Source organism: Pseudoliparis swirei, chromosome 19 (genome assembly GCF_029220125.1).
Source record: "Pseudoliparis swirei isolate HS2019 ecotype Mariana Trench chromosome 19, NWPU_hadal_v1, whole genome shotgun sequence".
Lineage (NCBI taxonomy): Eukaryota > Metazoa > Chordata > Actinopteri > Perciformes > Liparidae > Pseudoliparis > Pseudoliparis swirei.
The window spans coordinates 21,946,349-21,963,018 of NC_079406.1; the positions used below are offsets into that span (position 1 = coordinate 21,946,349).

At 42.5% G+C, this 16,670-nt stretch overlaps 1 protein-coding gene across 1 annotated transcript in view; it reads right to left on the reverse strand.

The window, feature by feature from the left end:
* The window catches only part of slit3 (slit homolog 3 (Drosophila)), a 226,894-nt gene that overhangs the window by 23,959 nt on the left and 186,265 nt on the right, over window positions 1-16,670 (reverse strand). The window contains exons 13-19 of the mRNA XM_056438887.1: window positions 14,790-14,933; window positions 12,327-12,490; window positions 8,475-8,625; window positions 5,936-6,010; window positions 4,363-4,506; window positions 2,843-2,986; window positions 290-453 (exon numbers count right to left, since the gene is read on the reverse strand). Coding sequence (XP_056294862.1) covers window positions 290-453; window positions 2,843-2,986; window positions 4,363-4,506; window positions 5,936-6,010; window positions 8,475-8,625; window positions 12,327-12,490; window positions 14,790-14,933 — 986 coding nt within the window. The remainder of the gene's footprint in view (window positions 1-289; window positions 454-2,842; window positions 2,987-4,362; window positions 4,507-5,935; window positions 6,011-8,474; window positions 8,626-12,326; window positions 12,491-14,789; window positions 14,934-16,670) is intronic.

Genomic DNA, 16,670 nt, shown 5'->3' on the forward strand with positions numbered 1-16,670 from the left:
TTATATCAGTTCACTTTACTCTTATCTGTGCAGGACAAATGGCTTCTGAGTGACACTCAGGCCATTTCTTTTCAGCCTTCCTGGTTGTTTCTGACACTCGGTGTCATTGTTAATGCTATGGCTGCACATCCTGTAGAACTTGGGAGTCCAACACTATACATGTTCCAGTGTTGTTCACGACAGAATTAAATTGGCAATCTTCTTTCAGCAATATTTCACGTGTAAGCGTCGTCATTTCCAAAGATGTGGATGGAGCCAAAAAGAGAAGCAGAGTGAGGGATGGGCTCACCGTCGCATGTGAAGTCTGGTGTGGCCACATCCTGGATGGGGATCTCCTTCAGGAAGGCGGGCTTTTGACAGCGAGGGTTTCCACTGACCACTCTGGTCTTCTTCAGCCACTGACCCAGCCAGGTCAAATGACAATCACACACATACGGGTTGGACAGGAGGTTGCTATGACAGAGAGAGAGGGAGAGAGAGAGAAAGAAATCACTTTTAACAGGGTCACTCGTATTGGAAGCCTCTTGAACAATTGTAGTTACATTGCATGCACTACATGTTTCCACAATATGAAGAATTATTAATGGAAAAATGATGCACATTGAATAAATGTTTTCCCTGAATTCATTTAAAATATTGATGAATACATTCTGAGCAGACACAGACAGGACCCAAAATAAGACAAAAACCACACAAAAAACACAAAAGAGAGATAGCACCTACTTATTCATGAGCCATTCCCAATGATAATAATACGTATTATTATTACTATTATTATCGCAATTTGTATGGTATATACACAAACCACACCGGTTATTTTTTGGTACACTGAAATGGAGAGACGGGGAACAAAAGAAAGGCAAACAGAAAAGGTCATCAGCTGATTTTATTCATTTTGAAAAGTACAAGAGAGAAGGAGGAAGGAAAGGAAAAGGTGGCAGAGGGAGACATTGTGAAAGAGAGAAAGAAAAAATAGAAGGTTATCTGTATATTTTTATCAATTTTCGATCAACCTCATTGCATTTTGTTGCTTTTGGAACACTGCTCATGTAATATTGATGCTCGATGTGGTCCTCGGAGGCATACTAAACGGGGTATACTTTCTTCACAGCTAACTGCTGCTATAAATTCAATACAGTTCAACGTTGATTTTTTTGGGTGGTATAACCATACGAACTTCGCTGATTGACGGAAAATATAAAAGGTAATACCATTTTCAGCAGTATAACAAATCACACCTATCTTTTCATTGATGATGGTGCGCCTCCAAATTGTGTCAAGACATGTGCAAGTGACGTTTTGCCTCTCACTGTGTCTGATGAACTAATAAACCTGAATGTTGTTGTTTGTGCTACAATATTAATGGTTTGCTGCTACAGATAGGGACAAGTTATTTCCTCATCTCCTTGTAATTAATTGCCCTCGCTGCCTGGCATCCAGACCTGTGCTAAATCCCTTCCTTCCGTAACAATGTGTAAATCTTTTCATTAAATGGGGAAACTCTACTGGGAAACAATGCACTACAAATGGAGACTTATAGTAGAAATAGAGCGGGAGGAAGAGAGAAAAACAGAGGAAAGATGAGGAAATGAACAGAGGAAGCTCGAGAAATTTAAAAAAAACATCTTTTTTTCACAGCATACTCAGTCAAGTGTTGATGCAAGGCCAATGAAATGATGCTGGAAGAAGGAATGACAGTGAAAAATGACACGGGTGATGAAAATAGAACAGCGCTCCATTTTTGTCGTGATAATCACCAACAGCCCCACTGAGAAAACTTGAGTTTATGCAACGATGCATCCACCATCCATCCATCCTCCCTCTCCCTGCATCCCCATTTCTCCTCCCTTGTCTTCCACCTTTCCTCCAAACCGACTAAAGTAGAAACTTGAATTGAAGGTGACAGGTACACAGCAGGACGGAGGGCGAGAACAAGAGTCAGAACAAGAGAAGGAAGCATGGAGGAAATGAAAGAGAGATTAGGGAGGATGTGAGGAGGCTTCTTTTTCTTTCTTTTTTTTTAGCTCGGTATGTTTCTGTGCTCACGGTAAAAAAAAAAAAAGGATATGAAACGTAACCTGGAATGTTTTATTAAGACAAAAAAAATATATTATTTACAACTGTCACATCTGGTTGGTCAGAAGACTGAAGTACACAACTTTACTTCATGGCGGTTGTTTCTGTACATCTCTGCACAGGATGAACACACAAACCAATGCATGCACGCACACTCTCACACACACATACACACACACACACACACACACACACACACACACACACACACACACACATAACCGAGGTCCCCCTGTCCAGTCTATTTACAGTTAAGTAAAATGAGATCCAAACCCAAAAACACAAATAAGCCATCCAAAAAAATATATCTTGGTTGCAGCTGGTGTGTTCAACTTGAGAAAGATTAAAAACAAGCTTGCAGATGCTCTTGTGTGTGTGCAAGATATATTTAGCTTTGATAACAAATGTTCTGGGCTCCAGACCAATCTAATCGATAATGATGGAGGGCATTCTGGGAGGAGAACAGCGTCCAGAGAGCAACGTATGTGTCTCTGTGTGTGTCTCTCTGTGTGTGTGTGTTTGTGTGGTGTGTGTAGATAACTCCAACAGCAAAGCAAGCCTCGGAGAAGTTGGAGAAAAGACAAGAGGAGGAGATAAAGAAAGAAGAAGAGAAAAGAAGGTTGAGATTCTGCCAGATCTCAAGATGGACAAAAAGCGATTGCTGCACACATTGAGAGATAGAAAAAAATAATAGGATGAAAATGTAAAAAAAAAAACACAAACAAATAAGCAGGAAGAGAGAGAAAGGTTGTCCGATAAGACTCACATGGTGGACAGGGAGTGCAGGGTGGAAAAAGCTCCCGGGCCGATGCTGGAGATCCTGTTGTCGTAGAGCGAGAGCAGACGCACCGAGCTCAGGCCCGTGAATGTGCTGTTGTCGATGCAGCTGATCTGGTTGCTCCGCAGCATTCTGGAAACACACGCATCAACTATATTCAGTCTGAGAAGAGCTAAACACATTTAGTCTTACCTCGTAGATCACAGTACAATCTCCAAAAGCACAAACGGCAGAGTCTCGTGTTTAGTCTGAAATCAGGTTTGTTGAAGCTCGCTTAAGAGCGTATTATATACTCTTTGCATATTTCATGTTGATGTTGTTTCGACAGGCGGGTTTAAAGTTCGCCCTGTGGCTAATGAAACAGTTTGTCTTTTAAACAGTTGCTTTAACCCTTGTGTTGCCTTCGGGTCAATTTGACCCGATTCAATGTTAACCCTCCTGTTACCTTTATATTTACTAACATATTTTACCCTTGAGGTCAATATGATAAAATCTCCAGAAAATTATTAGAATTAATATTGTTTTCCAAGTTTAAGTGAGGTACTTTATGTTTGTTTGTTGACTATTAAACATTGAAATCAAATTGACCCGAGGTTAAAAATACAAATTGTAGGCCTACAAACTTTGGTTGGATAACAAGAGACAAAGAGGACGTAAGGAGCATTGCCTATAACAACACAGACAGAACGCAGAGGTAAATTCAAACCAGTCCCCAGGCAACCGTGACAGAGTCTGCAATATGACATTAGCTTTTGACATGCAGTCATGTGGGAACCAGGCTAACTGAGTTAGTTAGCATTAGCAATCTCTGGGACAGGCTAACCTAGTTAGCGAGGCTATTACTGGAGCAGGGAGCCTCTTAACATAACACAGAGACAGCCATGATGCCATTAGAGAGTCATTAGCCGGCATATATATATATATATACTGTATATATATACATGATAGCATTAGTCAGTCATTACTGAGCATACACAGACAACATTAGCTCATGATTTAGTACACTATCCTGTAACTCCTAATTGGATGCTAGCCTATTTATGGTGGGTGCAACAATATGCTGTCATCAGCTTTGATTTCAGGGGTGAGTGAGTAAACAATCCTGCTCCTCTCTTTTTAATCAGGGAGAGAAAAAAGTGAATGAAGTCCACCATAATGCTAAAATAAGTCATAGTCTGCACGGTTTAAGGAAACAGTAAACAGGACAACAAAGCTATAAATAGTCAAAAGCTAGGTTTCAGGTTATTTCATAGCTTCTGTGTTTGACTTTGTTTGTTATATGGTGCTTTTAGTCAAAGGAGAAACAAACTTTCACGTATTTAAAATTCATTAGCATTAGCGTTCCGCAGAGTGGGAGGAACATGGAGACTTGTGGGGTTACATGTAGCCTGTGTAATGACACAGTAGTGACTTCTTTACAAGCAGACCACTTCCCACATAAAAACAGTGTTGAACACACACACACACACACACACACACACACACACAGTAATGTTAACCAGACGTACAGCGTTTTTAGGCCACTGAGGCCTTTGAACATGCGTCCTTGCAGTCCAGTTAGCTTGTTCCCCGTCAGTAGAAGCTCTAAAACTCCAACCGCTCCGTCAAAGGCACCGTCACGGATGTCTCTCAGCTTGTTGTTGCTCAAGTTTCTGGAGGAAGGACAAATTAGGATGTTTAGATTAGGCTTGTGTTAAATTTAAATACAGTACATGCAGGATTACCACCTGCAGGATGACCACATGCAGACACATATGAAGTGCTTGCATGCACACACACACACACACACACACACACCCACAGACATCCATAATGTTCCCAGTTTAATTGCAATAATCAATCATGTCCCTTCAACTAATAAATGTTAACTCTTCTCTCCTTCATCTTAATATCCTCCACTTGTAGCCTACAATAGATATAACAGCTTAGAGTCATCACTCTGTAAACTACAAAGCACACACACGCATACACGCAAAAGAAAATGAGACAAGTGGTCACAGACAACTGGAAATGATCACTATCTCTCTTCCTTGCACACATAATGAGAAACATTAAAAGAGAGCATTTGGCCGCGGAGACAATAACTTGAGATGATAGCTATCACAAGTACTGTAGCTCTCATTCATAGCTACTTTGTGTTTCCTCTTATCAGCCGCATGGAAGATGAGAGGAGAGGTAAAAGAGTAAGAAGTGGATGAGGGAAAGTAAAAAAATATAATGATTGTAGACAAACTTAGAGTAAAATGAAAAGTAGCAGTAGACGTAAGGATGAGGGAAAATACGAGAGGAAAGGAGGAGATGAAGAAAAGAGGAAAGGAATCGAGAGAAGGAAGATGGAAATGTGTGTTAGCCAATCTATATCGTCACTGACACTGCGAGATGGTGAGCAATTTCCTCTCCAATAAATCAACCTCTGTCTTCCTCTATCTCGCTCTGACCCCCCCCCCCCCCCCACCCACACACACACACAAACCGAGAGGAGGTTGTAGATAAGGAGTGACTGTAAATCTGAAGCAAAGGCCCATCTTCTATTCCCATTTAATATTCGCTTCCTCCATAGCTTCCACCCACCCATCCTTACTCTCCATCTCTCTCTGTCCCTCGATTCCTCCAACTTGTCTCCAGCTACTCCTCTTCCTCCTTTCCTAACTTATGTCAGTCACATTTTCACTTCGGTCCAATTTACATGTACGTTTCCTAACACTCTTGTCTTCATCCTTCCCTTCCTCCCTCCTTATTATCGTCTATTGCTTCCTTCCCTCTTTCTCTACCATTGCCCTCCCTCCATCACCTTTCCTCTTTCCTTTCCCTCCTCTCTCTTCACTTCTACTTCTTCTTGAATCCCATAACTCTGTCCTCCACAAAGTGTTATCTGTTCACATCCATTTGTTGTTATTTTTTCAAACCCTCACCCTTTTGATTGTAATGTTATTCCTTCAGTCCTCTGTCAGCAATGTAGAAAACGACTCGAAAAGAGTACTATGCCATTCAAAACCAGATTCTCAACCTCCTTTTCAAGAGAATAATTGTGTAAATGCATGCATGATGTAATGAATAAATAAATGCTAAACGAATACATACATCTTCTTCAAGTTGGGCAGCTTCTTAAACGTCCCTGTTGCCTCCAGGACGGCAATCTCGTTGTCGTTTAACCGCCTAAAGAGAGAATGATGGAGGAATTTAGTTAGACAATAATTATATCATCAACACAAACTGCTTTGAAGTCAATACAGACAAATCCATGTGTGCACACAACACGATGGAGAGAGAAGAGAGAGGATGCAAGTGAGGGGGGATGACCGCATGAAGGTTAAGAGGCCTTTAGTGACCATTGAAGTATGATGTGCCGCAAAACCAGAGGGAGGGAAGCAAAGAATAATTAAACATACTGGAGGAAAGAGGAGGAGAGCAATTAATCTTTTCTATGCGGTCATCAATACCCGGACTGCCCTTAAGCCCAGAGAAACCCGTTTGAGAGATAGGAAGCTTGACATCTGCTTTATTGAGGTAATTTGTACTAAAAGGGTGAAGCAAAAAAGGATGCTCTTAGTGTGTGTGTGTCTGAAAGTGTGTGTGTCTGAAAGTGTGTGTGTGTGTGTGTGTGAAAAAGGCAGAGTGAGAGAAATCGAGGAAAGAAAGTGAAAGTTCAGCTGGAGGGGACACTTTCTAATGAGATTCAGGGGGAGTTTAAAGATTGATCCACCTGGACGAGGCCAAACTGAAATAACATTGCAAAGTCCGGATGGATAAAACCACAAAGAGTAAAGATAAGACTTGTGATAAAAGTAGTAGTACAAGTACAAATGCATTGAGAGCAAATAATTATCCTAAAAAGGATTCCTTCATACTCAGTGCACACTCACAAGGTCAGAGTCAAGGCTTTGTGTGGCTGGTGAGAAGAGAAGAAAGACATCAAGATAGACAGAAGAGAAAAAGAAAAGAAAAAATATAGAGGCCTTAAGCTCAGTCACAACTTCTCCTGATTTCCCCTGATAAGGTAGGGTACACGGGGCACATCGATCTGCTTGTTTGTGAGTGTGTGTGTGTGTATGTGAGTGTGTGTGTGTGGCTTTCAACAAGCCACTGGTTGGTTGTGTTCTTAAGGAAAAGGCAAGGCAAGAAAAAGAGAGAGGGTGTCAACACAGTAGAAACTCTGATGGGCCTTCTAACCAACCGTGAAGGACTGAGGTTATATTTTGGACATGAAGCACCATGGGAACAGAGGGAGAATAAAGGAGGGAGGGTTGGAGGATGCAATAGTTCACCGAGAGAAGCAGAACCAAAGAAACAGAGCGAGAGAGGAATCGGGGTCTAATGATCTGTGCGATGCTGACATTATTATTTATCCAAAGTTGCAGCCACTTTGTGAAGTCACTATTTTACAACCGACTCCATATGCAACCGTCCTGCATCTTCTGGTGGTCCCATATTCTGCAGCTACTATGGGTACCACGTGAGAGCCATGGCAGAAGCTTTCCATCCCTCACTTACATTTTATAGACGAATCACCCTTATTAGGGAAAACTTAGCCTCTGGCTGGATTCATAATTCCTGTGTGGAAATATTAGCTTATTATTATTAAAATAGGTCTGGCTGATTTCAGCGGCAGCCGGGTATGTTTTATTACTTTTTAAGTATTTACCATTTAAATCGCATTATAGACATGTGATTTCATAACTCTGCAGCTCAATGGAAGTATGAATTATTCTTGCCCTTCAGCACAACTCATCCGCATAATACCAGCGTGTTTATTTAATCTAGCTGACTCCGAACCCTTACAGGCTTTTTAACCTTTTATGCGCTCAGGTTACGGTACTCCTGTTGCGTGTTATGTGTTCACCCCTTTCCATTTTTGAGCAGTGAAATGAATGATCCCGGGGACTGCTCAGTATTCTAGTGTGAGACCCTTCTCCAGACACGATGATGGCTCCTTTGGGACTTTAAGGGAAATGGAGAAGACTTTTTGAGAGGCATCTGGTGTAGGAGCGCGAAAATGAAAAACGCATTCAGCGCACGCTCTGGGCCGACATCTGCGCGTGCATTGCATTCGCGCATTTGTGTCTTTGCATGCATGCAAGCCGAGATGCTTCCGTTTTCTTCCCCTGCATGTTTCAATGTGTGTATATATGGCTGAGCGTTTTGGTTTTTGCATGAGCCGGATAAAGTGAAAAACCTCTTGACAGGCCTGTGGCCCGTTAGAGGATGTTGTTGTGGGTTATAGTTTTAACCCTCCTGTTACCTTTATATTTACTGACATATTTGACCCTTGGGGTCAATTTGACCCCAGCAATTAAAACCTCCAGAAAATTATTAGAATTAATATTGTTTTCAAAGTTTAAGTGTGAGGTACTTTATGTTTGTTTGTTGACTACCTAAATAGCCCTTTAAATATATAAAAAAGTTGATATTTCTTATATGTTTGACACAGTGAAAAACAGCCTGGGGTCAAATTGACCCGAAAGAACACCGACATTAAACATTGAATGGGGTCAAATTGACCCTAAGGTAACAGGAGGGTTAAAGCAGTCGAACACATGGATTTTAATCCGATATTTCATGATGAGTTTGCAAACAGGACATGTGTGGGTGAGTGTAAAAAGGAAAACGGCGGCTGACTTACAGGTCGGTGGTGTGTTCGGGGATGTGAGGAGGTACGCGGGTCAGTTTGAGATTGGAGCAGTCGACCACGGTGCCTTCGCAGCGACATTTCTCCGGACACACCAGATCCTGGAAACAATCGCCACTCAGACGACTGCGGTAGTCCTCCTGACCTGCGGAGGAAAGAGGGAGGGAAAGACCGAGAGGGAGAGGAAGTGATATAGCATCAGAAAAGCAGGGAGGGAAGACCGACAACAGGATAGACAGAAGGGAGAAAGGTAGTGGAAGGAGGGGAACCAAGTAAATCAAGACCACAGAAGAGAGAGGAAATAAAGATGCAGCGGAGGAAAGAAAGACAGAAAGTTGTAATGTTTGACTATTGTTCCATTTACATTTGATCAGATTTAAAGGTGTTCTTCTTTATACCTTATATTCAACGGACAACATATCATCCCAATACATGTACAGCAAATATAAAAAGATAAAAAAGTGCATATTTAGATGGATCCATTTTGCTTTATTCCACTCTTTCTCGTCGGAGTTTGTTTGGACAATTCTACTTTTTGCTCAAATTTCATGAAACATTATAAAACGTAACTAACCAACCAGTCATTTGCGAGACATGAGTGAACTGTGTCCACCTCATTTATTTAATAGAACCGGCTGCATGCTGCTGCAGCCCTGCACAGGGCTGATGCAGCGGGGTGCGGTACATGGCTATAAATCAAATTAACAAACAGATATCCATGTGGTTTTATGGAATCGTTTAGTTGATAAATGTGGTTTAACCCCGGATGCTTTTATTTAACAAGGTGAGCCAGAGACCACTTCTGTTATTTAGATGTAATGTGAGCAGATATTTATGACCGCCAGTGCCTGTGGAATGGAGCTGCTTTATATCATGTAGCGCTTGTATTTGTGCACCACAAACACCTTTTATAGTTCTCACGGTCACCATTACCTCTCTCTCTCTCCAACCTTGCAAATCCATCTGATCTTTTTCACTTTAACATGTTTCAGTTTTTTTTGCCAATCAACTACGAGACTGCTCCTCATTTGCCTCAGTCCACTAGATTCTTGATTCTCTGTCTCTTCACACACCCTTTATGGCTCATGTGTTTTCGGCTGCTCACTGCTTTAGACCCAGGACCACCTATTGAGGGGTCATTTGCAGTGAACAACCTTGATTTGGACTCAGTTATTGATTGCTGTTCTTCCAATGATGTCTCACTGTTTGGGGAATTGACTGGTTAGCTCGTTACAGTGGCAGACTATTTGATATCTCCGGTCTGTCACACACCTTGTGGGTTGGCAAGTTGACAGAAATGAAAGAGCAATAAAAGAAAGGGAAGGAAGAGAGCAAATAATTTGGGATTGGAAATAAATACTTAGGACAGAAGGAAAATAATGACTATACCCGTATTACAGTATTAGTGTCACTTTTTTCCTGATAGATAGATAGATATATACTTTATTAATCCCCAAGGGGAAATTTGTCATAGCAGTAGCAGCACCAATAAACTAAACACACAAGAATAAAAAATAAAATATAAAATATAAAAAACAGGGATGAAAGATATAGAAGTATACAAAGTAAAATATAAAATAAAATATATATGTATATATACAACATATATGCATACACAATACTAATGACAAATTAAATTAAATATACAAATATTAAATATAGACAGTGTGCAAAATGCAAAGTGTGTGTATGTGTGTAGTGTAAATGAAATGTGTGTGTATGTGTGTAGTGTAAATAAATGAAATGTGTGAAGTGCAGATCAATAGTCCCTCAGTTGGAACAGATAAGGGGGAAAGCGGTTTGTATAGAGAGGGTGGGATCAGTCATGCTAGCCCCTGAAGCCCTGCCAGTGCTTTGACAGGGGTCACAGCTGTACATGTGCGGGCCAGACCAGATTCTGCCAGATGAAAAGCAGGTGGGACGTAGTGTTAGTGTGGTGAACTACAGGATCTAGCATGGCGGGGAGCAGAGACGGCCCTCTGGCCAAAGGCGCTATAGGTGAATAATAGGGGTGCCGTACATCCATAAGGGCACCCCCAAGAAGGGAAGAAAAGAACATTCAAAATGTATACGTTTTACCATTAGTTACGAATACAATTTTATGACAAATATTTCAAACTTCTAAAAAATAATCATACAAAAATAAACACAGCATAACAACTCTGTCGTTTTTAAAAAGGACACATTTCATGGGTCGGCTAATGGCTAACAGCCGCCCCTAATGCACAGGGCACATTCTTTTCACCATACATTTACACAAACAAGAATATGAACACAATTTAAAATAAACGACGTGAGTGAGAGTTCAATCTCATCCCGCTCTCTAACTGGCTAGACATTGAAGAGCCTTCGACACGTGGAGCTCTGTTCTTCATTGAGTCAAACTGAAAGCAAAATATGGTGTCACAGGACAATGACAAGCATATAATTATTGATATTCATCACTCATTGAAAAAGGAATTGATGTTGGGTTACTTGTACATGTCAATATATTTCAACCACAGTTAGAGTCCCATGTTCCAGAAGCCCGACACAGAAATGCAGACAAACAGTATTCAGCCCTTACGTTTTTCCTCCGAGGTGTGTGATGGGGCTGGAGAGGCAGGTGGGTGTGTGCTCGGCGGTCCCTGGCGCTTGACGGAACCATGTGATGCCACAGTAGGCGGGGCCACATGGTTAGATCAAGCACAAGAGACAGCTGCACGAACCAATCAGAATGCAGGTCCAGATAGGAGGAAGGTGGGGCAACAGAGCGCTGCACCAGCCAGTCAGGAGGGGGGGGGGGACGGGGGGACAGGATTGCCCACCGAAAGCGAAAATGTCCACAAGGTCCAGAGCGGAAGAGGAGATGCAAGGAGAGGCATGGCACTGCAGACAGCAAGGGCCAAAGCAGAGAGGACAGCCATCACCGGCTTCAGGAGCATCTGTTACCTTGATTCGCTCCACGGACAAAGCAACGACATTCAGGACTTACCTGTCAAATATGTTCACCAAGTAACTCCGGTGTAAATTCACCCGCGTCAATATCGATTGTGACTAGATCGTCATAGTTTAAATATCCAGCCCCTGTATTTGACATGTTGAGGGAGGGAATGTGTCGGACTTGATGACACGCCTGTTGTTATAGAAACCACGTCGTTGCTCATTGTACAACAAACCCTGATATCAACGCATGAGAACGCTGCTGCTTATTAAAAACCACCTCTGATACACCGGTTACGTTACAATCTATTCTTAAGCTCCTTTGCCGCCTCGTAAACCAGTGATTTGTTCACAACCACCAATCTCACACATTTCAAATAGTCTGTAAAATGTCTGCAAGGGGATTTCTTTTATTTCCCCCCCGTGATACACACAAAATGCACATTATTTAAGACCTAGAAAACAATGTGAGAAGCCACGGTGGAGAGGCACTGAGGAGGTGAAGTATGCAGTCAGACACAGACACACTCATTCGCTCAGCCAAGTGGGCGGTCACAGTCTATGGCCGGTCCCTGCTGGGTTAGTTATTGTGCTGCTGTGGTATATTTAATTGGTCTGTGCTGTAATTAGTGAGACTCGCGGCTCATATCAAAGGAAATAACAGTCATAAAATTCTACCACAGAGAGACATACAGATTGTCAGTAGAATGCTTGTGTGTGTGTGTGTGTGTGTGTGTGTGTGTGTAAGTAAACACGGATACGTTTCTAATTACGCACAAACAAACAGGCTTTTAAAAACCACGTGTGTTTCCCCATTTCCTGATCAACACGAGCCTTTATTGACCTTCAGCGGCGGGCTCCCTGCACACGCGTGTGTGTGTGTGTGTGTGTTCAGTTGTGTCTGCGTGTGAACTCGTCTCCTACCTGTGCACCTGAACTTCTTGCCTTTAACCTGGCTGATGCGCTTGTTAGCCAGCCTTCTGGGGTAGCTGCAGCGCGCTCCACTGGTCTCAATGGGGTTGTCAAACAGGTAGTCAGCCAGCCACTTCAGGTGACAGTCACACATAAAGGGATTCTGGGCCAGATGGCTGAGAGAGAGAGGGAGATAGGGGGGGCGGGGGAGGAGGAGGGAGGAAGGTTTGTCACAGGCCAAAAAAAGATGAGAACCGCAGAGTTACAGTTGCTGACTGATGCCAAACATTCCTGGCTCAACCACAACCTGCATATGCTTTTAACAGTCTGTTTCAAGCGGTCCGAAACACTGGCAATCCTCATTTATTATCCAGAGAACAGAAAGAGCAACTTTAGGAAAGGAAGACTTTGAGCTATTGTACACAGTGCTTGAGTAATAATTCATCTAAATACAACAGGGATACATGTGCAGTTGTAAGTATGTTGGCCTCTGTCTCTCGTCTGGATTAATCATGCAAAACTTTTTTTTACATTATGCAACTTTTTAACCTTTAACCTTAATCTAGGATGTCGGATATCACATTAGAATAAAACTGTGCAGTCATATGTGCAACATCCTGTAATAGCACTTCTCCCTGTCAGTCGATATGGTTCTTTGGTTCCTGACGACGTATTTGCTCCACCACGTCAGTTTGCTAATTTTTCTCCAACTAACAGTCCAAAACCTTAATTTATTTGATTTCCTGTTATATATATGACAAGAATAACAGTCATAATGCTTCCTTTGGGCAATATTATCAGGAAACACTCCATAAACTTTCATTGTTATGCAGATGATACTGAACTATATCTATCGATAAAACCAGAGGAGAGCAACCAACTCAGTAAAATTCAAGCATGTCTTAAAGACATAAAAACATGGATGACCTGCAACTTCTTGATGTTAAACTCAGACAAAACCAAAGTAATTTTAATTGGCCCTGAGCACCTCAGAGATCGATTATCTGGTGATGTGGTTTCTGTAGACGGCATTACCCTGGCATCCAACACCGCTGTAAATAATCTTGGCGTTATCTTTGATTGGGACTTGTCCTTTAACTCCCACGTAAAGCAAATCTCAAGGACTGCATTCTTTCATCTACGTAATATTTCAAAAATCAGGCACATCTTGTCTCAAAAAGATGCAGAAAAATTGGTTCACGGGTTCGTTACTTCGAGACTGGATTACTGCAACTCCTTATTATCAGGCTGCTCTAATAAGTCTCTTAGGTCCCTCCAGTTGATCCAGAATGCTGCAGCTCGTGTTCTCACTAAACTAAGAAAAGAGATCACATCACTCCTGCACTAGCTGCTCTGCACTGGCTCCCAGTAAAATCAAGAATCACTTTTAAAATTCTTCTCTTAACCTACAAAGCCTTGATTGGTGATGCACCATCATATCTTAAGGAGCTTGTAGTACCATATTGCCCCACGAGAGAGCTGCGCTCACTAAATGCGGGACTACTTGTAGTTCCTAGAGTCTTAAAAAGTAGAATGGGAGCCAGAGCCTTTAGTTATCAAGCTCCTCTTTTATGGAACCAGCTTCCAATTTCAGTCCTGGAGGCAGACACAGTCACCTCGTTTAAGAGTAGACTTAAGACCTTCCTCTTTGACAGAGCTTATAGTTAGGACTGAATCAGGTTTGCCCTGGTCCAGCCCCTTGATATGCTGCTATAGGCTTATAGCTGCCGGGGGACGTTTTAGGATGCACTGAGTACCTATCTCCTCTTTTCTCTCTCCTTGTGGATGCATTTTCATCTCTCCATAACACATTACTAACTCTGCTTTCTCCCCGGAGTCCTTTTGACTTCACGTCTCATGGGGTCATCGGACCCTATGAGACGGCATAGATCCTATCTGCCTGATGGATCATCGAGGTCTGGGTCGTGGAATTCCTGCTACCAACTACGCCACTGCCCTGTTGAGACTCCACCCAATGTTGAGACTCCGCCCACTCCTCCTCCCCACCGCCATCTGCCTGATGGATCGTGGAGGTCTCCATCGTGGAATATGCCTACTATGAACTATTCATACACTCTGTCACATTCATTGAATGTATTTTAACTCTAAATCTGTCCTTCTGTACACATTACATCTATTGTTCTGTCCATCCTGGAGAGGGATCCTCCTCTGTTGCTCTCCTGAAGGTTTCTCCCTTTTTTCCCCCTGAAGGGTTATTTGGGAGTTTTTCCTGATCCGGTGTGAGGTTTTGGGGCAGGGATGTCTGTGTACAGATTGTAAAGCACTCCGAGACAAATTTGTAATTTGTGAAATTGGGCTATACAAATAAACTGAATTGAATTGAATATTTCACATTTCAAAAGCTGGGACCAGAATTAATTCAAAACAATGAAGCAATTATGGAAATAGTTGCCCGTTAATTTAAATCGCAGCAGCTGGGTGAATGAAAAGCTCTTGAAACCCGAGGGCACTTACAGAGTCTTGATGGAGCGCAGAGGGGCGAACAGTCCTTTGCTGATTGTTTGCACCTTGTTGTCGTACAGCGACAGCAGGTTGAGGTTCTGCAGGTCTTTGAAGATGTTGACTCTCAAACAGTTAATTTTGTTGGCATTCAGCAGCCTGAAACACAAGCAAGACCCCTTTGTTATTTATCTCTATAACCTTACTTATTTAACTGAATTCCCTGAACAATGAATGCAAATGCAGATAATGAGTTAGCGTATTTCTCCTGAAAAACCACAACTTTTCTCCCGTGTCCTCTTCTTCCTCCCCAGTCCCTCCCAACAACCTCTCTTACCCTCTGCACACAGTCAGAATTATATTTAGTCTGGCTGTGACACATAAATCTGCGAATTGCGGTTTTATATATTTTCACTTTCTGTTGGTTCTGGCGGTGATGGCTTGTTTTGATGGGAGAGACAGATGGGAAGGGTAGAAAGGAAGAAGGAAAAGAGGAGAGAGAAGAATGGAGATGGGATGGAGGAAATAATGGAGGGAGACAGTGAAGGGACAGGCCAAAATGTAATTCTGAGTGACAGAGACATAAAATAAGTGAAAGAGGCTGGCAGTGAAAATGGAGGCGAGACAGGGAAATGAGAAATGTTATAGGGATTAGGTAAATGACAGGAAAGGTTTTCCCCTCCACCCTTTCCAACATCTCTCTCTTCTCCATACCTGCACCTCATTCGCTAATACAGCCAAGTTGACAGCTTTCCCCTCGTAAGTCTAGCTTTCATTTTTCCACTTCTTGTCTCGATTTTCTTACCCTGTTTTCACACAAAACCTCTCTTCTTCTATTCTTTGTCCCTCTCACACTCCTCACTCTTTCTCCCCGTGTCTGACAGGTGACTAACTCTTTGCTTACTGCAGCAGCTCAGCTTAATCATCTCAAGTCGTCCTAACGAGCGCCCATACACACACACCCACACACATCCACACACCACACACACACACACACTGGCAGATATACGCACACACATGCTGCTCTGCGACATATCCACGCCTCATTAGGCAGCTCACAGGGGGAACTAATTGCTTGAAACTGCACAGTTAAACAAAGCAACGCAGACAATATAAACAGCAGACCGGTATCTAAAAGCAATAAACACATATTTGTCATGCAAGGTTGACGTGCTGCTAGGTTCCCCAGTCAGAGGTAAGATATGATGTGTAATTATTACACTACATGGGAGAATAACAGCATCTTGAAATTCCCTGACAAACTGACCACTTTGGGTATTTTGCCCATTTCTCTTCTTTCAGCGGCGAAATATAATAAGCCATTGCTGCTGAGTGAGAGAGAGAGAGAGAGAGAGAAAGAGAGAGAGAGCCTAACACCTGCAGTCAGTGTCTTTGTGGGATTGACCGATGTTATGGTGACACGACATGAATATTAAGTCATTCAGTACTATATGTATTCAGAGATTGAAGCAGTCCCAAATGCACAGACGCAGTCCTGAATTATCCTATTAAGGGATCACTTGAGCGGCTATAAACAAAACTAAGGCATTCGGTGTTCGATATCGCCGCCTTGTCATCATCACCACGACAAGACGTGGGGGAACTGCTCCTCCAATCAGGGGATACTAAATGTTACTGACGTCACACAAATATCATCCCCATCCATAGTTTTATCCCCTCCTCCCGACCTCCTCTCTCTCTGCGTCTGACTCTGCACCATGCATCCCAATGATCCACCTTAAGCCCATAAAAGGTGTTTGTGGGTTAGATTCACACATCCTCATTCTCTGTGCTCCGCTTCGCTTTACGATGGAGCACACAAGCTGTTTCTGCAGGGGACTGCGGCATTTGGGGGCACCATATGCCCCGTACGCTACCACTGTTGCTGGAACACCT